Genomic DNA, 24,810 nt, shown 5'->3' with positions numbered 1-24,810 from the left:
CCCCATGATTGCTGGCCATAGAACTTCCCAGGATCCCAAAACTCAGAGCACCCCAAGATTCCTGGACAGGAACCCGTACATGTCATGCCCAGACATCTTGAACCCTGAGAACATTGTATGATAGTCAGTTTAGCGTATATCTCAACGTGGTAGAGGATTCCTGAACCCAAAGCACCCCAAGACTCTTGCTTTAAAAAATTCCTGGATGCTCTGTGTTTAGGGATTGGAATGTTTTTTCTGTGTTTTGGTGCCTTGGGAGGCCCATAGTAAAGTCAATTGGCAAAGCGCGTGTAACGTATTTGATGCATTAGCAACAGATATTAACAAGTCTTGGTGATATCTATCAACTTTATTCACTCCAAAACCTAAACAGAAAAATGCATTGAAACTGAGCACACTGGAAACACACATAGAGGAATGACAACACACCTTCTTAACGCATGTTCGTACTTCTACAAACATACAAATATCTAAATGGGCCCTAAAACAAAGTGGTTGTAAACCCTTCCATATACCCAGTGAAATGAATAGCCTCAGTTGGTACAGAGAGATATAACAAATCCCCCTACATGAGGTGTACCTCTCTACCAGCAGTCTTCTCTTCTCTACATCTATTTAAAGTGCTGAATTTATAAAGCTTGTCTGAGAGTTATGAAAAAAGGGGGCGGAGAGCTGAAGTTACACACCGCAGAGCTCAGTGAGGAGAGCTGATTGGAGGGAAAAGACACACCCTCCTCCACACAGCACACAGGAGCAGAGCTGAGGCTGCCAATCTGCTGGAGATCCCTCCCGTCACCATTTTTCTCTTGGTGTCAGGAAACCTTGTCAGAAGTGATTCATTCTGATAGCAGAGGAACGAGGCAGCAGACAGAAATGACACTTAGTGCTCTGGATTGAGACAAGTACACACTTTAGAGGGATATGATTTGTTCATATTTCATGTCTGATGTTTTCAGCCAATTTAACCCAACATTTAACCCTCTTCTGCTAACTCCAGTCTGAACATCTGACCCCAACACTGTCCTCAACCCTTCCCTTAACCAGACTCATGCTGCTGTAGTCGCAACAGGAAATTACAGGCGTCCCTGTGCTGAAATAGGCAATGAAAGCTTTCTGTCCTGCCCCAAAAATCCACCAAACTAAGGTCTCAGCTGAGAACTGATTTGGTTCCAAAGGGCATTAGGAAGTAGAGTGGTGGAGGCACCTACAGGTGTGATGTCCAGATACTTTGCATGCTGAGCACATTGTCTGTTCAGGGTAAAACGCCATATGGTAGACATGTTACATAAGGTAGTTGGGCACTGCCCTCTAGTGTTTAAATAGAGTATTACATGTCAGGGTTTGCAAGAAGCTGTTAGCTTTCAGAGGGAATTTTTATCCAAACCCTTCTCCAGTGTCACTGCAATATAATATGTCACTGCAATATAATATGTCACTGCAATTTAAAGCCCTCCCAAGCATTCCTTTACCATACAATGTTCAATTGGAGTTAAGTCTTTATATTTAAACCTCAGGCAGGGAGTGAATCATTTAACCACAAGCCTACAGGGCACTTTCACCCCTTTCCTGCCCAGGCCAAGTTTCAGCTTTCAGAGCCATCACACTTTGAATGACAATTGCGTGGTCATGCAACACTGTACCCATATGACATTTTTATAATTTTTTTTTCAATCAAATAGAGCTTTCTTTTGGTGATATTTAATCACGACTGGGTGTTTTTTTTTGCACTATAAATTAAAAAAAAGAGCAAAAACTTTGGGAAAAAAGGGTTTTCTTTGTTTCTATTATAAAATGTTGCAAACAGGTAAATTTTTCTCCTTCACTGGTGTGCATTGATGAGGTTGCACTCATAGGCAGCACTGATGGGCACTTATAGGCAGCACTGATAGGCACTGATAGGCAGCACTGATGAGGCGGCACTAAAAGGCAGCACTGATGGGCACTGTTGAGGCGGAGGCACTGATTATGCTGCACTGATGGGTGCTAATAGGCAGCACTGAAGGGCACTGACTGGCAGCAATGACTGACTGATTGCACTGACTGGCAGCACGGATTGGCAGCACTGATGGACAGCATTGTTGGGTCTGCACTGACAATCAGGGCGTTGATAATCAGTGCAGATGTCTCCTTCGACAGTTTCCAGTTATTGTGCTATGGAAGCATGAGGAAAGTACTGCCGATAACCAGTAAGTGTATTTGCATGGTGATCAGCTGTGATTGGCCTTTTACCAAGTCATGTGATCAGCTTTGACACAGCAATCACAGACGCCGCTGGGGGTGCATTCTGTGATGCCCTCCCAGAACTGAACGACCGTGCTGTAGCCGTAATTCGGCTATAGCACAGTAAGGAAGTGGTTAGAGAAGAATTTCGGGCAAATTTATCATTTTCCCATGCAGTGGGGCTGTGCCCGCACTGCATGGGTTAAATGCTTGTTTTGTCTCAGTGCTCAGAAAGCAAAGATATACTTACCTAATCCACTGATCCTCTGAGTGCAAGACTGGTCCTCACCGCACCTGCCCCCCCCCCCTGCATGCTAACAATCTTGTGAATGGGCTGTTCCTGACGTCATCTAACCAAAGACCGACTCTGGATGTGAGGGGGGCAGGAACAGTCCACCGCTGGACATGGGGGAGTGCAGTTTTCCAGAGGATTGGAGGAATGGGTAAGTACAACTTTTCCCTGAGCCCCTGGACAAAATGAGCAGTTAACCCCTGCAGTGCGGGCACAGCCCCATTGCATGGGAACATACAAGTTTTGACCAGAGTTCTGCTTTAAAGGGAAAATATCCTGAAAAAATATCTTTGTTTAGTAATGCCTAATGCACGGGTACACCCCAATCTGCCATAACATTATGATCACTGACAGGTTAAGTGAATAACATTGACTATCTCATGACAATGGCATCTGAATGTCGGTGGGATATATTTGGCAGCAAGAAAACATGTTGTCCCTGAAGTTGATCTGTTGAAAGCAAAAAAAAAAAAATGGCCATTGCAGTTCGCTGTGTAGATGCAGAGTGGTTAGGTTGTCCATGCTGATCCGTGTCCACAGTGAAAAGCACCTACAATGGACACGTGAAGATCAGGACTGGACCATAGAGCAATGGAAGAAAGTGGCCTAGTCTGATGAATCACATTTTCTTTTACATTTTCTTTTACATCATGTGGATGGCCGGGTGTGTGAGTCACTAACCTGGGGAAGAGATGGCACCACAATGTAGTGTGGGAAGAAGGCAGGCCAGTGGAGGCAACCTCAGGTCCTGACATTCATATGGATGTGACTTGACACATACCACCTGCCTAAACATTGTTGCTGACCAAGTCCATCCTTTCATGGAAATGGTATTCCCTGATGGCAGTGGCCTCTTTCAGAAGAATAATACATCCTGCCACACTGGTTCAAGAATGGTTCAAGAATGGTTTGAGGAACACAACAACGAGTTTGAGGTGTTGACTTAGCCTCCAAATTCTCCAGATCTCGATCCAAGCAAGCATTTGTGGGATGTGCTGATAAAACAAGTCCAACCCATGGAGGCCTCACCTAAAAACTTACAGGACTTAAAGGATCTGCTACTGACTTGGTGCTGGAGCATACCTTCAGAGGTCTAGTTGCAACCAGGCCTCAATGAGTCAGGGCTGTTTGGCCTGCAAAAGAGGGACCTATGGGTGGTCATAAAGTTATGGCTGATTGGTGTAGTTAAACTGGATGGACCTGTGTCTTTTTTTCAACCTGTGTACCTATGTAAAAGCAGTTAGGGATAGCCTGGTAAACATTTGATAATTAGCATGTAATATATGATATTTAGTTGACCACAGTTTGACAAAAATGTAAGTCTTGAACATAATAAATAAAGAAAGAGTATTATACATTGTGAAATTTATACACAGCCATACATCACATCTGAAAAGGAAAGGGTGTAGAGCAGGGGTGTCAAACTGGCAGCCCTCCAGCTGTTGCCAAACTACAAGTCCCATCTCTTGTCTTTGGGAGTCATGCTTGTAACTGTCAATCTTGCAATGCCTCATGGGACTTGTAGTTTGGCAACCGCTGGTGGGCCGCCAGTTTGAACCCAAGGTGTAGAGGACAGAGGGGTTTGGGTGGGCAGAAGGGACAGAGTCTCCAAAAAAGGCCCTTGTGAGAGTGAAGTTTTTACAGCTGACCCAGGGCAGGGTAGACAGCATTCCTATTGTTATTGCTGGGGATGTAGTCAGGTGATGGAGAAGCTGCATTCATTTCTGGACAAGACACTGGCATTATGTACTTTCCTCCTCCTGCAAGATTTTGGTTTCCAACTGCCATTGCTGCAGGGTTCTGGTAATCATTTGATATTACAATCACCTAAAAAAAAAAGAGATATAGAGTATTCAATGCTGGCATTTAATTAAAACATAAATTATAATGGGCTCTGGTCCATTTTATCATCTTTTTTTTAATTATGATATATATATATATATATATATATATATATATATATATGTAGCCAATGTGACCAAGCCATTTCTGGCACTTTTTGTTTACATGTAATAATCAGTATTTTTTGCTAGAAAATGTCTTAGAACCCCCAAACATTATATTATTTTTAAAGCAGAGGCCCTGTAGTATAAATTGGTGGGTTTTGCAATTTTTCTATGTCACACTGTATTTGTGCAGTAGTTTTTCAAATGCAATTTTTTGGGAAAATGTATACTTTTTTTGTTGTTTAATGTAAAAAAGCAAAATACACAATCCAATGTTTTGTAAAATATAAAAGATGCAGTTACGCCAAGTAAATAGATACCAAACATGTCACACTTTGCACATGACAAACAATGTAAAGTTTACTATCTATAGGCGATGCTTTAAAAGCCTTTACAGATTACCATTTGGATTTACAGAAGAGGTCTAGTGCTAGAGATACTGCTCATGATCTGATTTTCGCGGTGATACCTTACATGTGTGGGACGATTACTGTTTACTTGCATGCGGGACCGACTCATGTGCTCACCTTTGTGCGTGAACGCAGGGCTACAGGGTCAATTTAATTTTTTGGGTTATTAATTTATTTTGTTATATTTATACTCTTGCTTTAGTTTGTTTAAGCACGTTTAATGCTGTCACAAGGAATGTAAACATCCTTGTAACACTTCTGTTAGAAAAAAAAAAAACATCCCTTGTGACAACAATAGGCACATGACAGGTACTCTTTATGGAGGGATCTAGTGTCAATAAGACCCTAAATCCCTCCTTTGCCTTTAAAAGCATTCAAAACATTTATTAATTTATTTTATTATATTTACACTCTTGCTTTAATTTGTTTTTAGCACTTTTATTGCTGTCACAAGAAATGCAAACATCCTTGTGACACTTCTCTTAGAAAAAAAAACAAAACAAAAAGCAATAGGCAGCAATAGGCACGTGACAGGTACTGTTTATGGAGGGATCTGGTGTCAATAAGACCCCAAATCCCTCCTCCATTCAAAAAATTTTTTCATTTATTTTATTATGTTTATACTCTTGCTTTAATTTTTCCAGCACTTTTATTGCTGTCACAAGGAATGCAAACATCCTTGTAACACCTCTGCCTTTAAAAGCATTCAAAACACCAAGATCGATGTTTTCGAATGGTTTTGAGTTTTTAAAAATGGCGCTGTTGCATCCAGGTAAACCGAAAGTGATGACAGGTACTCGCTTCCGGGTTGCCATAGCGGGGAGCCGACCAAAGCTGATTTCGACTTTGTTCGGCTCTCCAACCAGCCGTGGACGTGCAAGCTGGTCGCCCGGGTCTCCAGGAGGCACAGGAGATCCAGAGCAAGCGGCAGAAGGCGGCGGTGCTTGTAATAGCGATCGAGACGACTGCCGACTCTAAAAATTGGTACCGGCTGCAGGAATCATCCCGTTATAACCACTGAAAGTCCAGCGATGCATGGCTGCGCTGCTGGAACTCAAGTGAATATATATCTATATAAAAAAAAATACAAAATCCAGATGCGTTCTGGATGCATTTCTGTATGCACGTTTTTTACATGTTTTTTACACATTTTTGATGCGCTCCAGTGCATTTTTAGGCATTCCAGTTCATTTTTTCGCATTCATCTGCATATGCACCATAATGGAGACACCGGAGTGGGGAGGCGGACTGAAGTGCGGCTTTAAGAACAGAAACGGGTAGGACTGTTTTTCTCAACAAAAGTGGAGTTACTCCTTAGAAACTAAGAAAAGAGAATTTACAGGCGTATACAGGAAATTAAAACATCTTGATTATTTCTGTGACACTGGAAAGCACCAAAACGTACCAAAAAAAATGCACTGGAACACACGTCCCTATTTAAATTGAACTGCAATCGGAACGCACTGGAACTGCAAACACTGATGTGAACTATGACATTAACAATCATATAACCTACGTTCTGTGCGTTTTAGAAGCAGAAAAAAGCTATTGAAATGCATGTAGTGTGAACTGGCCCTAAATGTTCTAAAAAGTGTCACTAAAAAAAAAAATCAAGATATTTTCATTTCCTGTATACGCCAGTAAATTCCTAAGGAGTAACTCCACTTTTGTTGAGAAAAAACAGTCCTACCCATTTCTGTTCTTAAAGCCGCATTTTTAATGCGTTTCAGTGCATTTTTTAGGCATTCCAGTTCATTTTTTCCCCTCTCTTTTTCTTAAATTGAAATAGGGACATATGTGTTCCAGTGCATTTTTTGGTGCGCTTTGGTGCTTTCCAGTGCGTTCCGATGCGCTTTACTGTGTTTCAGTACAGTTCTGTGCAGAAAAGATGCACCGTGTTCTACTTTTTTTTTCTGCAACCGGAACGCACTGGAACTGTAAGCAATGATGTGAACTATGACAACAACAACCATACACAGTTGCAAGAAAAAGTATGTGAACCCCTTGGGATTACTTTCTGTGTGTTTTGAATGCAGAAAAAAAGCAACTGGAATGCATGTAGTGTGAACTGGCCCTGAATATTCTAAAAATTGAAGTCACTAAAAAAAAAAATCAAGATGTTTTAATTTCCTGTATGCGCCTGTAAATTCTCTTTTCTTAGTTTCTAAGGAGTAACTCCACTTTTGTTGAGAAAAACAGTCCTACTCGTTTCTGTTCTTAAAGCCGCACTTTGGTCCGCCTCCCCACTTCAGTGTCTCCATTATGGTGCATGTGCAGATGAACGCGCAAAGGCAAGGAAGCATTTGCACTTCCCTGCTAGCAGTCTGTGCACGTGCGTGGGAAACACTGCTCGTGTGCAGATGACCGGGGTAAACAGGGATCTTTTAAGATTTGAGCCCTGTGGCACATCTGAGCACATGCAGAGGGTTGAGGAAACCTCTAGGCTTTGCAACAGAAATTAAGAACTTTACAAAATTAATTTCCATCTGTAAGAGAGGGAGGGGGGTGGAAAACTATAAAAAACAACAACCAAAAAAAACCAGCATTTTTGCTTGCACATGATTGGATGATGGAATTCATCTGCACTTCACCTCATTCACTAAGCTCTGGGGAAATTTAACTTTCAAAGTGCAACTTCCCTTAAGGAGTAAACACTATCAGTCTTTATAAAGGCTCTGTGCAAAAAAAAAAACGCTGGATGAAGAATGCTGAAAATAGCGTTTTTGTACCAGCTTGTAGTAGCGTTTAGGAGCGTTAAAGTTTTATTAGCGTTTTTACAGTACATACAAAAAAATAAAAATGCTCAAAAAACCTGTTAGTGTTTAGAAACGTTTAGAAGCATTTACTGTAGTAGCGTTCAGCATTTATTTTCTGCCAAGAAAACGCTCCCAATAACTAAAAAAACTGGAGTTAGACTTAGTGGTAACTCTATTTTCAGGAGTCCTCCAGGACAGCCCATGAGATATAGGCACCTCCTCCAACAGGAACAGGAAACACATCACCAAATACACTTTAAAAAGGAAGTCCCTCTGCTGAACTGGTCGGTTTTAAACAAGAACCGAAGGATGAAACTTGATTATAACATAGAAACAGAAAAAAACATAATACAAGGGTTGGAACCCGGCTGTCCTGGAAGACTCCTGGAAATAGAGTCCAACTCCGGTTTTCCCATAATCGTCTTCCAGGACAGCCCATGAGATGATTAGCAAGAATTTACTAGATTAGGGAGAGTCATTAAAACCCCAAAGATCTTTACCATCCTCGGGATCACCATAAATATCATAGATATGGTGGGCCCAGTTATATTAAAATTCTCAATAGAGAGGAAAGCCAAGGAAGGGGACCTGGTTGCAAGGAAAACTCCAAACCATATTAGGAAATAAAAGCTTAACGTTATGCAGGACTGATTCCAAAAAAATAATCATAATAAAAAAGCCAGCTCTAGTGAGGCCTTTGGTCAACTAAGGACAGATGAATGCCCCTAAAACTCATGTGGGCAAACAAACAGGGCAATTGAAGAACACTGTACGTGAAGACTTGACAGCAAAGGAAAAAGACTAGACCAGGGGCGGACTGACCATTAAGAAACTCGAGCACTGCCCGAGGGCCCGGGGTCAGTAGGGGGCCCCATGAGATGCCCCTGGTACCTTTTTCATAGGCGTTTTTGAGTTTGGGCAAGGACACAGGGGATCCCCTGATTCCCGGGGGCCCCATGAGCTGTCAGACCTGGACTAGACCCAACAGACCCTACATGGAATGACTAGGTCTGAACTATGGGGAGATATAAAAACACCACCCTTTATAGAATATAGGCACATAAGGATCTGCTGCAAAAGCATACGTCTAATGACTTTCCACCACCTACATCATTACAAGACCAGTGCCTTGAGACATACAGTATTTCACAGAAGTGAGTACACCCCTCACATTTTTGTAAATATTGAGTGTACAGCTTGTATAACAGTGTAAATTTGCAGTCCCCTCAAAATAACTCAACACACAGCCATTAATGTCTAAACCGCTGGCAACAAAAGTGACTCCACCCCTAAGTTAAAATGCCCAAATTGGGCCAAGACCATACAGCAGTTTAACAGGACAGGTTCCACTCAGAACAGGCCTCGCCATGGTTGACCAAAGAAGTTGAGTGCACGTGCTCAACATCATATCCAGAGGTTGTCTTTGGGAAATAGACGTATGAGTGCTGCCAGCATTTGTACAGAGGTTGAAGGGGTGGGGGGGTCAACCTGTCAGTGCTCAGACCATAAACCGCACACTGCATCAAATTGGTCTGCATGACTGTCATCCTAGAAGGAAGCCTCTTCTAAAGATGATGCATAAGAATGCCCGCAAACAGTTTACTGAAGACAAGCAGACTAAAGACATGGATTACTGGAGCCATGTCCTGTGGTCTGATGACACCAAGATAAACTGGTTTGGTTCAGATGGTGTCAAGCGTGTGTGGCGGCAACCAGGTGAGGAGTACAAATACTAGTGTGTCTTGCCTACAGTCAAGCATGGTGGTGGGAGTGTTATGGTTTGGGACCCCTATGAGTAAGTCAGATATGACGAAATGCGTCCGGGCGAGCCTGTGTGGCGACTGGAAGTGACGTGACTGGAACCAGAAGTGACGCGGGAGCATCAGAGACGGAGTATCCAGCAGTGGTGAGAGCACTGGCTAAGTTTACACTAATGTGCACACCTAGTGCAACATCTTTGGGTGTTTAATTTTATTTATCCTGTAAGTGGCAGTCTATTTGTGGCAATAAAGTTTTGTGTTTTGTACTGCACCATTGGGGCTTTTCTCGTTTTCTCTTACATGGTCATTTGGTCCGAGTGTGGAGTATTGAATGGAGGGGGAGGCTCCTCTGTTACTCTAAGTGCCACTATTTTTGGACTCCCATTATTTTACGAATCATTGTCGACCTTTTGGGGATAGGCGATTATAAAAATGGAGGAGAAGATGGATACTGGCACTGATTGATCCGTCAGCCCACCAGGAGATATTGATTGAGCCTCTTTAGCCAACCATGAGAGTGGGGGGCAACATTTGCTGGTGAGTGTATACCCGATAGGGGGAACAGCATTCTCAGTCTTTACATGGTGATTTAGTTTGAAGATTTGGAAGAATCCCTTGGTGGATAAGAAGTAGCTTTCGGACTTTCTTTGGACTACACACTCAGCTTTCACTTTTCATGTTCAATATATTTTCATTTATACATTTATGTACTACTGGATCACTTCTTTTGAGTGCTCATTTATGTGATTAATGGCTGTGTGTTGAGTTATTTTGAGGGGACAGCATATTTACATCTTATACAAGCTGTACACTGACTACGTCACATTGTAGCAAAGTGTCATTTCTTCAGTGTTGTCACCTGAAAAGATAGAATCAAATATTTACAAAAATGTGAGGGGGGACTCACTTCTGGGAGATACTGTACATTATCATTCAGAGATCCATGCTAATCTCTATTATGTAAGAACAACAAGCTATGCACACCAAATTTGTTATATGGGGACAATGCTGATACCCCTAGATACTGTGCACCTACTGCCACTTGAAAAGACTAAGCAGCAAGGTGTTGGCCTGAAATGCTAACATAACTACAGTACTTCAGGAATATTAGGGATTGCCAAAAATCCACTAAAACAAGCCTCCAAATGCACCCTTTTTTGTGGGGGGAGTATAGTGGTGCATAAAGTCACAACCAGGTTTTTTTGTTCTCAGAAAATGGGTGCAGAAACTCCCCCCTTCTAAGTCACCCCTTGTCTCTGCCCCCCACCCACCTACAAGCACAATCCTTTGTTTCCACCACCTATCCACCGACCAGTACCACCCCTTTTAGTGATTACAGAACCAAAAATCATTTTGTGGTGTTAAGTAATTTATATGGAATTTGCTAATGATAACATAAAAAGCAGTGGAGTAGATCCCCTGCTGCCAGTAACAAAACAGTGGAGTAGATCTCTACCAGCAACAATTGACTCTTCAGCAACAATAGACCCCTCCCTCATCAAGAGATTCCCCCCTCCCTAACAATAGATCCTCCAGCAGCCAACATCAATAGACCCTCCAGCGCACCCCAGCACCCCTTGCCATCACATACATTCAAACTGATAGTGAATAGGTACCTATTCACTATCAGTTCACATACAAGTGTCACTTTCACTTTTTAGGGGCAGCTGCAAAACCCCCTGGGGGGTTAAATAATTAACACTACCTACTTTATAGTTCACTTTCAGTATTTGGCGCCACAATAATCTATTTTCATTTATTACATACATTCAGTGCTGGAACTGCGTTCTCCTGCATTCCCACTAAAATAAAGCCCTGCTGACAACCATAAACAAACAGTAAAAATATAATCAACTATCAGTTAGGCTCGGTTCACGCTACTGTGACCTGATAGTTGCACGACTTTGCCAGGCGACTTTGTGGCGATGTGATGCAACTTTCATGCCATGCGACTTTGCCTGGGTAATCTTCCTGTAATATCTGATTCAAATCACATCAATATAGAGGAGGATCCGACTTGGAGGACTTACAGGATATCTTCAACTTACAAGTTGACCTCAGTGCTCTGTGTAATTGGGCAACTATGTGGCAAATGAGGTTTAATGTTGATAAATCTAAGGGGATGGACTTGGGGGCTAAGAATATGCATGCATCATACATACTAGGGGGGGGTACAACTGGGGGGGGGGGGTCAATGGTGGAGAAGGATCTGGGGGTTCTGGTAGATCACAAGCTTAATAATGGCATGCAATGCCAAGCTGCTGGTTCTAAAGCGAGCAAAATCCTCTCTTGTATTAGGAGAGGTATAGACTCCAGAGAGAGAGATATCATATTACCCCGTTAAAAATCATTAGTAAGACCTCATCTGGAATATGCAGTTCAGTTTTGGGCACCAATTCATAAAAAGAACACTGGGGAACTGGAGAAAGTACAGAGAAGGGCAACCAAACTGATACGAGGCATGGAGGAGATCAGCTTTGAGGAAAGATTAGAGGAACTGAATGTATTCTCTCTTGAGAAGAGGAGATTAAGGGGGGGATATGATCTCCATGTATAATACATAAGGGGGGATATGATCACCATGTATAAATACATAAGGGGGGGATATGATCACCATGTATAATACATAAGAGGGGATATGATCTCCATGTATAATACATAAGGGGGGATATGATCTCCATGTATAATACATAAGGGGGGATATGATCTCCATGTATAATACATAAGGGGGGATATGATCTCCATGTATAAATACATCAGTGGTTCATATAGTGAACTCGGTGTAGAGCTATTCACTCTGAGGTCATCACAGAGGACAAGGGGGAACTCTTTACGTCTGGAGGAAAAGAGATTCAATCTCCAAACACGGAAAGGTTTCTTCACAGTGAGAGCTTTGAAAATGTGGAATAGACTCCCTCAAGAATTGGTTCTGGCCAGCTCAGTGGATTGCTTTAAAAAGTCCTGGACAGGGGCAGACTGACCATTTGGAAACTCGGGCACTGCCTGAGGGCCCGGGGTCAGTAGGGGGCCTCATGAGATGCCCCTGGTATCTTTTTCATAGGCTTTTTTGAGTTTGGGCAAGGACACAGGAGCCCCATGATCCCCTATTGCCCGGGGGCCCCATGAGTTGTCAGTCCGCCCCTGGTCCAGGATTCTTTCTTGGATACACAGAATATAACTGGATACTAACATTTATAGGTAAAGTTGATCCAGGAATTGCCTCTCAGGGGATCAGGAAGGAATTTTTTCCCCTGCAGGAGCAAAGTGGATCATGCTTTGCTGGGGTTTTTTTGCCTTCCTCTGGGTCAACTGTGGGTATAGGATTATAACTTTTTTTCTTATGGTTGAACTGGATGGACTTTTGTCTTTTTTCAGCCAGACTAACTATGTAACTATGGTTTTATCCCTGTACAAAACATTTGTTGTTGCACAAGGACAGACACTACATAATGCAGCAATATAAGCTATCACACCATCTACACATGAAACCATGGAAGAGGTATAACATTGGGGTACAGGATAGACACCACCCAAAGTGCATAAGTACAATGCATGACATGCAAAATGGACTTAGGGATGTAAATTTAAATTTGCTGCAACACTCCACATTATGTAAATCAATGCAAAGACAAGACACGCCATAATATGCCCTAAAACATTGGAGAAACCAAATTTCCACCCATTTGTAAAGGAAGCTATGAAGAGGGAACCACTGTTGTACAAGATAGAGTGCGCTAGAGCTCATAAGTAAAGCACATGTAAAAGATGTAGTGTTAACGGTTACACCATTATACTAGTGCTGCAGAGCAATCCTGGGACATGCTCTATATCAGGGGTCTCAAACTTTCTAGATAAAAGGGCCAGTTTACTGTCCTTCAGACTGTAGGGGGGCTGGACTGTGGCCATTGGGAGTAGAAAAGGTCTCGATGTCAGTGGGGAAAAAAACAATGCCCCATCTTTGGTGTCAGTGGGAGGAATTGGGCCCCAGTGGGGTCATTGGGCCCCATTGTTTCTGTCATTGGTAGGAATTGTGCCCCATCATTGGTGTCAGTGGGAGGAATTGTGCCTCATCATTGGTTTAATTGGAAGGAACTGTGCCCCACCATTGGTTTCAGTGGAAGGAACTGTGCCCCATCATTGGTTTCAGTGGGAGGAATTGTGCCCCATCATTGGTGTCAATGGGAGGTATTGTGCCCCATCATTGGTTTAATTGGAAGGAACTGTGCCTCACCATTGGTTTCAGTAGATGGAACTGTGCCCCACCATTGGTTTCAGTGGATGGAACTGTGCCCCATCATTGGTTTCAGTGGAAGGAATTCTGCCCCATCAGTGGGGTCATTGGGCCCCATTGTTGTGTCATTGGGAGGAATGGTGCCCCATCATTGGTGTGAGGGAGGTGATGGGAGAATTATGTATCAGTGGATGAAATAGTGTCCCAAGGGCCGGATAACAGCACGCAAAGGTCTGCATCTGGCCTTTGGGAAGCAGTTTGGAGACCACTGCTCTATATGTTCCAAATAGATGACACATACACTACAAGCAAGTCATGTAGAGATCTAAAACTGTGGTCTAGGATGGATCACACCGAAAGAGCACAAGAACCACAAATGCCCTGTAGGTCCTAGTATTAATTGGCTGCACAACTCTTCTAAACAAATGTTACCAAGCTGTAGAAGCCATTATTTAACTGACCAAATCTTTTGCAAAAGCTGGACTGTCCCTATTTATAGACAGAAAGACATGACAGAGGTTAACAGTGTGGTATGGGATGGGCAACATAAGTACATCATTACACCAAGAGCTTTTTTCCTCAGAGAATAGGTGCAAGAACTCCTCCCTTCCAAGTCACCCCTTGTCTCTGCCACCTACGAGCATCATCGTTTAGTTTCACTGACTACCTACCTACATCACCAAGTACTGTATCATTTTGTGGTGTTAAGTCATTTGTATGGAATTATAACATAAAAATCGGTAAAATAGATCCCCTGCTGCCAACAACAAAAGCACCTCCAGAAACAATAGATTTTATTTATTTTATTTTATAACAGGTACTTATATAGCGCTGTCAATTTATGCAGCGCTTTACATATATATATATTGTACATTCACATCAGTCCCTAACCCTCAAGGGGTGTACAATCTAAGGTCCCTAACTCACATTCATACATATACAAACATACTAGGGCCAATTTAGACAGGATCCAATTCACCTTCCAGCATGTCTTTGGAGTGTGGGAGGAAACCGGAATTCCCAGAGGAAACCTACGCAGGCACAGGGAGAACATGCAAACTCCAGGCAGGTGGTGCTGTGGTTGGGATTCGAATCAATGACCCTAGTTTTGCCAGGCGGAAGTGCTAACCATTTAGCCACTGTGCTGCCCGATCTCTTAACAGCCAGCAACAACAGACTCCTCAATCAACAGTAGATCCCTCTCAGCAACAAAATGACTCTTCAGCAACAATAGACCCCGCCCTCATCAAGAGATCCCCCCCCCTTCCCAGCCACAATAGATCCCCCAGCTGCCAACATAAATAGACCCTCCAGCGCACTCCAGCTCCCATTGTCATTACATAAGATCAGTGCTGGAGGTGCTGGAACTGCGTTCCCACTGAAACAAATCCCTGCATACAACACACGCCCTGACAAGGGCTTAAAGAGTGCTTGGCTACAACACCAGACCAAAAACAAAAGCAGACATGCAGTACAAAACATTTCATAAATGTATTAATCCTATGTAATATCAGAACATATACACTATATTGCCAAAGGTATTGGGCCAGGCCTTCAAGTCATGTGATTCAGGTGTTCCAATCACCTCCATGGCCACAGGTGTAAAAATCAAACCCCTAGGAATGCAGACTGCTTCTACAAATATTTGTGAAAGAATGGGTCGCTCTCAGGAGCTCAGTGACTCCAAGCGTGGTCCCGTGATAGGTTGTCACCTGTGCAATAAGTCCATTGTGACATTTCCTGGCTACTAAATATTCCACGCTCAACTGCTAGTGGGATTATAACAAAGTGGAAGCCACTGGGAACAAGAGCAACTCAGCCACCAAGTGGTAGGCCACGTAAAATGACAGAGCGGGGTCATGCTGGAGCGCACGGTGTGCAGAAGTCGCCAACTGTCTGCAGAGTCAATAGCTAAAGACCTCCAAACTTGGTGTGTCCTTCAGATCAGTACAACAACAGTGCATAGAGAGCTTCATGGAATGGGTTTCCATGGCCGAGCAGCTGCATCCAAGTCTTACATCACCAAGTGCAATGCAAAGCGTTGCATGCCGTGGTGTAAAGCACGCCACCACTGGACTCTAGAGCAGTGGAGATGTGTTCTCTGGAGTAACCAATCACGCTTCTCTGTCTGGCAATCTGATGGACGTGTCTGGATTTGGTGGTTACTAGGAGAACGGTACTTTCCTGACTGCATTGTGCCAAGTGTAAAGTTTGGTGGAGGGGGGATTACGATGTTGGGGTTGTTTTTCAGGGGTTGGACTTGGCCCCCTAGTTCCAGTGAAGGGAACTCTTAAGGCATCAGCATACCAAGACATTTTGGACAATTTCATGCTTCCGACTTTGTGGGAAAAGTTTGGGGATGGCTCCTTCCTGTTCCAACATTACTGCGCACCAGTGCACAAAGCAAGGTCCATAAAGACATGGAGGAGCGAGTTTGGGGTGAGGAACTTGAAGAAGAGTTGAAGCTGTTATAGCTGCAAAGGGTGGGCCAACTCAATATTGAACCCTACGGACTAAGACTGGGATGCCATTAAAGTTCATGTATATATAAAGGCAGGCCGACCAATACCTTTGGCAATAGACTGTATACATAAGAGAGGTTAATATTGCGGTAAAGGATAACCCCACTACAATATGTGTAAAGGCAAAGCCATGTAAAAAGTTAAAGAGTTAAATATCTTCTGATAACATTTAAATGCCAGGCAGGAGACCCCTGGTTCTGCCACAATGAAGACAAGCCTCTTCTGCTGCATTGCCACACCTGAAGGCCATCATCAGGAGAGCTGTGCAGTAAATTATTTATATACATAAGGTCCCTGACAAATGCATCAACAAACATCCAATATGAAAGAAGTGGTGTAGGCAGTAAATACAACCACCCAGCCATGAAAATCCAAGGTGGAAGCCAGGGGCGGACTGACCATTTGGAAACTCGGGCACTGCCCGAGGGCGAGGGGTCAGTAGGGGGCTCCATGAGATGCCCCTGGTACCTTTTTCATAGGCTTTTTTGCGTTTGGGCAAAGACACAGGCCCCCTGATCCCCTATTGTCCGGGGGCCCCATGAGTTGTCAGTCTGCCCCTGGTGGAAGCATAACTCCCAACAGTCCCGAGATTTCAAGTAAATCCTGGTGTCCCGCGAATCTGGGCTGAATCCCCCACCGGAGCCCAGTGCCGGAACATGTTATAACATAGTGATCCATCCTTCCGTCCATTTATAACATAGTGATCCATCCTCCCGTCCATTTGTAACATGGTGAGCAATCCTTCCTTCAACATAATATAGCGATCCTTCCTGACTTTTATGTGCCATAGTGATCCTTCCTACCTTCCATGTGCCATAGTGATGCTTGCTGCCTTTCATGTGCCATAGTGATGCTTCCTGCCTTCCATGTGCCATAGCGATGCTTCCTGCCTTCCATGTGCCATAGCGATGCTTCCTGCCTTTCATGTGCCATAGCGATCCTTCCTGCCTTCCATGTGCCATAGCGATCCTTCCTGCCTTCCATGTGCCATAGCGATCCTTCCTGCCTTCCATGTGCCATAGCGATCCTTCCTGCCTTCCATGTGCCATAGCGATCCTTCCTGCCTTCCATGTGCCATAGCGATCCTTCCTGCCTTCCATGTGCCATAGCGATCCCTCCTGCCTGCCATGCGCCATAGCGATCCTTCCTGCCTGCCATGCGCCATAGCGATCCTTCCTGCCTGCCATGCGCCATAGCGATCCTTCCTGCCTGCCATGCGCCATAGCGATCCTTCCTGCCTGCCATGTGCCTCCCACTGATATCAAGACCTTTTCTACTCCCAATGGCCAACAGTCCAGCCCCCCTAAACTCTGAAAGACAGTAAACCGGCCCCTTGTTTAGAAAGTTTGGAGACCCCTGCTATAGAGGTTACAGGTGGCAGTAAGCAGAGGTGAAACCCTGCAGCAGGATGTATAGCTAAACCCTGGACCTGAACAACTTCAGGTCCTGGACAGAGTCTAGGCATAAGGGCCCCATGAAAACATAATGCGACTCCACATGCAAAACCAATAGCACTAAAACTATAACTGTACCCTGAGACAGAACTCAGAGAACGTGCATGGCAAAGATAAACCCCATAGGAGGCTTGTATGGGCAAATCCCAAGTGGGTGAAGGACATAGCAGACCAGGTAACAAGTCCCCCATGAAGAGCTGTGAGGTTTACAATTCATCCTCTCAAGCTCTGCATTATAGTGGCAATAGAAGGCTCTGTGAGATGGATGGAGATGAAACTTCTGCCAGCTGAGATGTGTTAACAGACTGCAGGTTGTACTGTGTAGGAAGGCAAATCAAGCACCTGCCAGGCAGCCACACCCAGGGAACAGATCATAGACACAATTAACCCCTTGCCCTTCAGAGGATTTACACTGCACCCAAATTAAATTTGTGACCTTTTTTTCCCACAAATAAAGCTTTCAATCAGTGGTATTTGATCACCTCTGCGTTTTTTGCACTATAAACCAAAAAAGACTGACAATTTTGAAAAATAAATATATATTTTTGGCTTTTTGCTATAAAACATATCCAAAAAATTAAATTTTGTCATAAATTTAGGCCAAAATGTATTCTGCTTTATGTCTTTGCTAAAAAAAAATCCCAATAATTGTATATTAATTGATTTACGTGAAAGTTATGGCATCTACAAATGGATGTATATATACTGGAATTTATATATATATATTTTTTTTTATACTAGTAATGGTGGCGACCAGCGACTTAAAGCAGAACTGTGGCGGGCATTCTGACACTGGGTGGGAACTGACTAATGGCCATTGTCATCTCCAGTGACACTATTACAGTGATCAGTGCTAATAAAAAGCACTGGTGCTGTACTAGTGGCACTTGGCAGGACGGGGTTAACATCTGGGGGGATCAATGGGTTAACTGTGTGCTGTGTGTGTTTTACATTATGAGCTGTGTGTGTTTCACTAGGGAGACATGCTGCTTTGTATTTTCCTGTGTGCATGCACACAGGAGTTACAGGCCATGGCACAGTGCTCTGGAGGAATGGCACGGTTAATGTCATTCCTTCAGAGCGCATGCGCCAGCTAAAAAACCCTGTATATTTCCTAAACTGTGCATATTCATTTTACCTATAGATAAGCTTTACTATAAACTTACCTGTAGGTAAAAAATGAACAAAGTAGGTTTACTACCACTTTAAGTTCTAATACGTGCTAGTATGCAAACATAGACTAGTAACTAGTATAACTAGCATGCAAAAACATAGACACTTCTCCATGAATGTCAAGCCTACTAGATAGTCCTAAACAGGACATCTACATCTTCTAGAGACAATAACCCTTGAAGATGTAATCTACTGTGCTCCCTTACTGCCAGAGAATTAGCAACTATACTCACAGAAAGAACCATCATCCTCTCCCCTTAAAGTAGAGGAAAAATTTCCTTTTGTTGGACCGAATGCAGATGAGAAGGAATAGTGAGGCAGAGAAAATCACCCACAAGATCCACCTTCTGAGGAACCCCTACAGCCAACAGCACAGGAGTAGGGGATCCTGGCATTGGTTGGTCAGGCTCTCAAAGTAAGGCTGACGCATTTCGAAGGGGGTCCCTTCTTAATCTGATGGTGGAGGCCAACTCTTCCTTTCACTGTAGAGAAGGATGCTACAACCACTGGCCAATTCCTTCTCCTCTCTCAGGAGCTATATCCTAAGAAATGCAGTCAAGAGAGATAATCAATCAGGACCCCCCCACTCCCTATCAGAAGCCCTTACAGCTGGGGAGTGAGTGTCCGCCCCATGTCTGGATCAGCCCGGGGGCAGAGGGAGGTTGGGGGGCATACTCGCAAACTGAGCTGCTTCGGGAGTAGGGGATCCTGGCACTGGTTGGGCAGGGATCCCATATCTACCAAGACACAAAGAGTGTAAGGTGGAGGCCAACTCCTCCTTTCACTGTAGTGAAGGATGCTACAAGCACTGGCCAATTCCTTCTCCTCTCTCAGGAGCTATATCCTAAAAAAAGCAGTCAAGAGATGTAATCAATCAGGACCCCCCACTCCCTATCAGAAGCCCTTACAGCTGGGGAGTGGGAGTCCGCCCCGTGTCCGGATCAGCCCGGGGGCAGAGGGGGATTGGGGGGCATACTCACAAACTGTGCTGCTTCGGGCACCGCCTGCATTGCTGTAAGCAGGGAGAACCCAACAGTGCCCTGTCACATTAAGCCCAATACCAGGGGCCCCAGGTGACAGATTACAGGCTAGGTGAAAACCTAGGAGCAAACACAAGTGAAAGTAAATAGGTACAGCAACTTCCAGCTTACCTGTGTCCTGCTGGTGCCAAGGGCGCCTGTATCTGCTTGAGCTATAGTCTGCATTGCTGAATCCAAAATGCAGTATTAGCTCTTCGACTTTTAGTGTCCTGACAGCCTCTGCTGGAAAGAACCGTCATTAAGGCACCAGCCAGTCCTTCCCCCAAGCCAAAAATGAGGCTGGGAAGAAGAGCTTTTGGCGCCTGGAAAGGACTTCACCCCACCCAAGATTATTGCCCTTGCATCATCCGGTAAAACAGGAACACAGCCAGGCCACAAACCAAGGCAGCTAACACGTGAGTCCCCACTGAAGTGTCCTATAGTGCAGACAGTGCATGCACTCAGAAACCCGGACTGGGAACCCACACTGCCCATGCTCGTTCCTGTCAATGTGGGTGTCCCTTCCAGACATGGCCTTCCCCAAGCACAGGAGGAGAAAGGGAACCAAGCTACCTCCTTCCAAGACCGAGAAGTGGTCCTGGAGGGTAATCTTGCAGTAAATCCTACTAGCTGCTCCCAGCGGAAGAAGGTAGGTAAATTAGTTGGTGGAAGAAAAGAGGATAGCCAGAGAAATAGGCCTCCCTCACCCAGATTCCAAGTGATGGATCTCCTCCATCTGGAGGAAAGACAAACCAGTTCAGCAAAGGGACTTCCTTTTAAAGTGATGTGTTTCCCCTTCCTGTTAGGTGGTGCCTATATCTCATGGGCTGTCCTGGAAGACGATTTGGGAAAACAATCTTTTTTCTGCTCATAAACACTGAAGCTTGAAAAACGCTTCTAGCATAAAATAGTGTGAATGGACACATAGGATAACACTGTTAGCTTCTAGGAGCTTAAAAAAAACGGTAGTGTGCAGTGATCCTCAATCAACTCCATTGACTTGTGTATGGAAACGTCAGCTTGCACTATTGAGCTCTGTAAACAGCTATTTTACAACAGGTAGCAATAAGACAAAGGGATGCATCTAACAAGGAGGCAAGATCTCCACTCTGCTGGGTTTGTTTGAAAAAATTAAATATTATTACACAATATTTTATTTTTACTTCTAAACATATTAAATAAAGAAAATATCTGAAAAACCATTTAATGTTGTTTAGATACTGTGGTGTGATTGTGATTTAATGGGATCGCACCATTGCTCACCTGAGGAAGAGTGGAGTGATTTTGAAGCGAGCGCCCTCCGAAGACACTGAGTGACACAGATACGCAAAACTCCAAAAGGCTGCTAAGGACCAAAAAGCCAAGGGCCAACTCCCTGAGAATCTGCAGGACGAAGATTCAAACGTAATGTATCTCTTTACCGCAATGCATGTTAACGATATAACGCATGTTAACTTAAGTAATGTAGGGCAGAACAACAGTGTGAATCTGGCCTAATGATTTCCCCCCACCCCCTCAGTGTTAGCTACATAAAGGACCAAAATACTTCTCTTCAGCCTGCCTGGGGTTCCAACAGCCTTGGCACAAAAATGGAAAAAATAAATAAATAAATAGACTGAGGAACACATGGATGCAGGACTAGGCCAGGATTTTTTTATGCAAATTGTGCAGTGCCCTACCCCATCCATGTGGGTTACATGGAGGAGGTAGCTTTAAAGCAGTGGTCTCCAAACTGCAGCCCAGGAGCTGGATGTGGCCCCTTGCTTGCCTTTACCTGGCCCTCCGGACATTTTTCCTCCCACTGATACAAGAGACTATTCCTTTCCTCCCACCAACAATGGGGCATAATTACTGCTACTGACATTAACACTTTGACACTATTTCTCCCATTGACACCAACTATGGGGCACTATTCCTCTCACTGATACCAATGATGGGGCTCTATTCTCCCCAATGACACCAACAATAGGACACTATTCCTCCCACTGACACCAATGATGGGACGCTATTCATGCCAACGACACCAACAATGGGGCTATTTTTTTTACCCCAATGACACCAACAATAGGACACTATTCCTCAAACTGACACAAATGATGGGGCAATATTCCTCCCACTGACACAACTGGGCACTATTCTTCCCACTGACACCAATGATGGGGCACTATTCCTCCCACTGACACCAATGATGGGGCACTATTCCTCCCACTGACACCAATGATGGGGCACTATTCCTCCCACTGACACCAACAACTGGGCACAATTCCTCCCACTTACACCAATGATGGGGCACTATTCCTCCCACTGACACCAACAATTGGGCACGATTCCTCCCACTTACACCAATGATGGGGCACTATTTCTCCCACTTACACCAACGATGGGGCACTATTCCTCCCACTTACACCAACGATGGGGCACTATTCCTCCCACTAATACCAATGATGGAGCACTATTCCTCCCGCTAATACCAATGATGGGGTACTATTTCTCCCACTAACACCAATGATGGGACACTATTCCTCCCACTAATACCAATGATGAGACACTATTCCTCCCACTGATACCAATGATGTGGTGCTATTCCTCCCACTAACACCAATGATGGGGCACTATTCCTCCCACTAATACCAATGATGGGGCACTATTCCTCCCACTAATACCAATGATGGGGCACTATTCCTCCCACTAAAACCAATGATGAGGCACTATTCCTCCCACTAACATCAATGATGGGACACTATTCCTCCCACTTACACCAATGATGGGGCACAATTCCTCCCATTAATACCAAAGATGCGTGGTTTACTTCCCCTGATCCCGGGACATTTTCTACTCCCTATGGCTACAGTTCGGCCCCCCGAAATTCTGATGAACAATAAACTGGCCCTATGTTTAGAAATTTTGGAGACCCCTGCTTTAAAGGGAAACTTCACCAAAAGTTCATCATCTAACAACTTACAAACATAAAAACAACACAATGTATTTCAGTCAATACTCACAAAGACTTCATCTTGGTAGATACCACACAGATGAAAACACGGAGGATTGTAATTATGTATAAGATATGCAATATCAGTGCAGTATAGACCAATGGCTGCCAAGGACACCAGTGAACTAATAATATTCATGGCCAAAGCTCCTTGCACCTTTAAAAAAAAAAAACAGACATTGGGGTTAATGGATTCAGGTTAAAGTGGTTGAAAAAGCCTCAAGGTTTTTTACTTTCAAACAGTAAAAAACCTTTTGTGTGCAGCCCCCCAATACTTTCAAAAAGGGGGGTTTGTGAAAAGAGATTCACAGAAAAGCGGCTACATAATGAACAGACCGTGACACTCAGAAAATTTTCCAAAAATTATGCTTTATTACACAGATATAAATATGACATATGGGCATTCGCCCTGGTTTACCATCACCTCAGTATGAGACAATAACACACAGACCTAAAACCATATAAAATGACATCAAGACCGGTCTAAATGTATGTGCAACAGAAAAAGTGACTGCAAGAGTCTAATATCTCTGTAGTACAAACACATAGGTAAACACTTCCCTAAAGAGGTGTATCCAAAAATTATACCATAGGTATACCATAATATAGAATAATGAATTTACACCAATATCATAGTGGTGAATCCCGAACAGGGAATCCAAAAATTATACTATGGATATACGTATATCACATGTATGAAATGCAGTAAGCACAATAAGCGTGAAGAGGGGAACAGTAAGCCTTAGGCCTGTTTGGAAAAAGACATAAATGTCAAATATATGATGCAATACATTCCTGTGCCGGCACACGTGGTTGGGGCCCGTTCATCTATAATGTGAACAGCTGTGTCATAAAGCTCTTGAATGGAAATAAGCCCCATTTATTCCCAGGATGGGAGAAAAGGTGCAGATTGCAGCACTCTGCTTGAAATGGTGTCTTCACCACTGTATGTGGACTACACACCACCCTTTGTAGGAAAAGCAAGACATATCCCAAGGAATCTTCTGCCTGTTGAACTATATGCGGTATGTCCTGTATCCTACACAAAGCACCATAATGTCCCCATCCTGTAGTGAAACAAATAATGTGGGAAGTCACTGACAGAGCTTGCACTCAATAAGATATGTAGGTCATATTGATCACAGAGGACCGTATATCTAATGTCCTGTAACAATCCACTCACCACCTGTGCCGTGGATAAAGGGAATGAAAGAGATGTCCTTCATGGATATTGCCAAACACGGCCACAGAGGCCCAGGAACCACCGCTGACATCCGCCGATATACCGCGGGTTCCAGCCCCCTCTCAGCGCCTGTGCTGCTCACGCTTGCCTCATGGCATGTGAAGATGGCTTCCTCCTTATGGGTCAGCGTGCGTTCCACCTAGTGCGCATGACCGGAAGTGACGTATCTGACGTATGACGTCAACGCGTTTCGCCGATGGGCGTATCTCACTCAGCTTCGTCAGGACCAATGGGACAACTGCATTTCAATATCCTATTTATAGTGGGTAAAGACCCACCCATTTATGCAAAAGAGGTGACCTGCAGTTGTTCCTAATGGAAGAAAACAAGGGGGGGGGGCTAAATACTTAGCACAGCTACTGGTCTTAATTAAAATTAAAAAGGCAGGCGGCTGGAGTCCACAGAGAGGGGAGAGGCTTAATATTTTTACCAAAACATATATTAATCAAAGGTCATAAATTACATATACCAGTCTGTTGGGGCTTTTGTCACACTTTAACCAGGAGATGGAGATATAAATCAGAGAATCATCAATTCCATCCACTGAATCGGGTTTTTGGGGAGACAATATCAATTATCAAAAAATACCAACAAATACCACAAGATGGCAATATAATCTGAAAATTCACATGAGGGTCATTATAACAAAAATACCCCAGTTTTTTACACCCATCCTATGGTATGGTTATTGTTCAGAGACGAAAGGTATTAAGGGACATATAACCAGACAATGAGTCCTTTTGCATTATTTAGAGCTATATAAAAAACTCATATCGTAATGTCATCCATATT

General features: G+C 43.8%; 1 protein-coding gene across 1 annotated transcript in view; it reads right to left on the bottom strand.

The window, feature by feature from the left end:
* Nucleotides 1–330: 330 nt before the first annotated feature.
* The window catches only part of LOC149457471 (membrane-spanning 4-domains subfamily A member 4A-like), a 57,541-nt gene continuing 33,061 nt past the window's right edge, over nt 331–24,810 (bottom strand). Inside the window, exons 5-7 of the mRNA XM_089683689.1 lie at nt 22,786–22,932; nt 21,047–21,166; nt 331–4,339 (exon numbers count right to left, since the gene is read on the bottom strand). Of these exons, the coding sequence (XP_089539815.1) occupies nt 4,151–4,339; nt 21,047–21,166; nt 22,786–22,932 (456 nt within the window). The 3' untranslated portion in view covers nt 331–4,150. The remainder of the gene's footprint in view (nt 4,340–21,046; nt 21,167–22,785; nt 22,933–24,810) is intronic.

The sequence above is a fragment of the Staurois parvus genome, unplaced genomic scaffold, assembly GCF_062004578.1.
Source record: "Staurois parvus isolate SC_StPar_1 unplaced genomic scaffold, SC_StPar_1.0 ptg000320l, whole genome shotgun sequence".
NCBI lineage: Eukaryota > Metazoa > Chordata > Amphibia > Anura > Ranidae > Staurois > Staurois parvus.
This window is presented reverse-complemented; position numbering and strand designations above follow the sequence as displayed.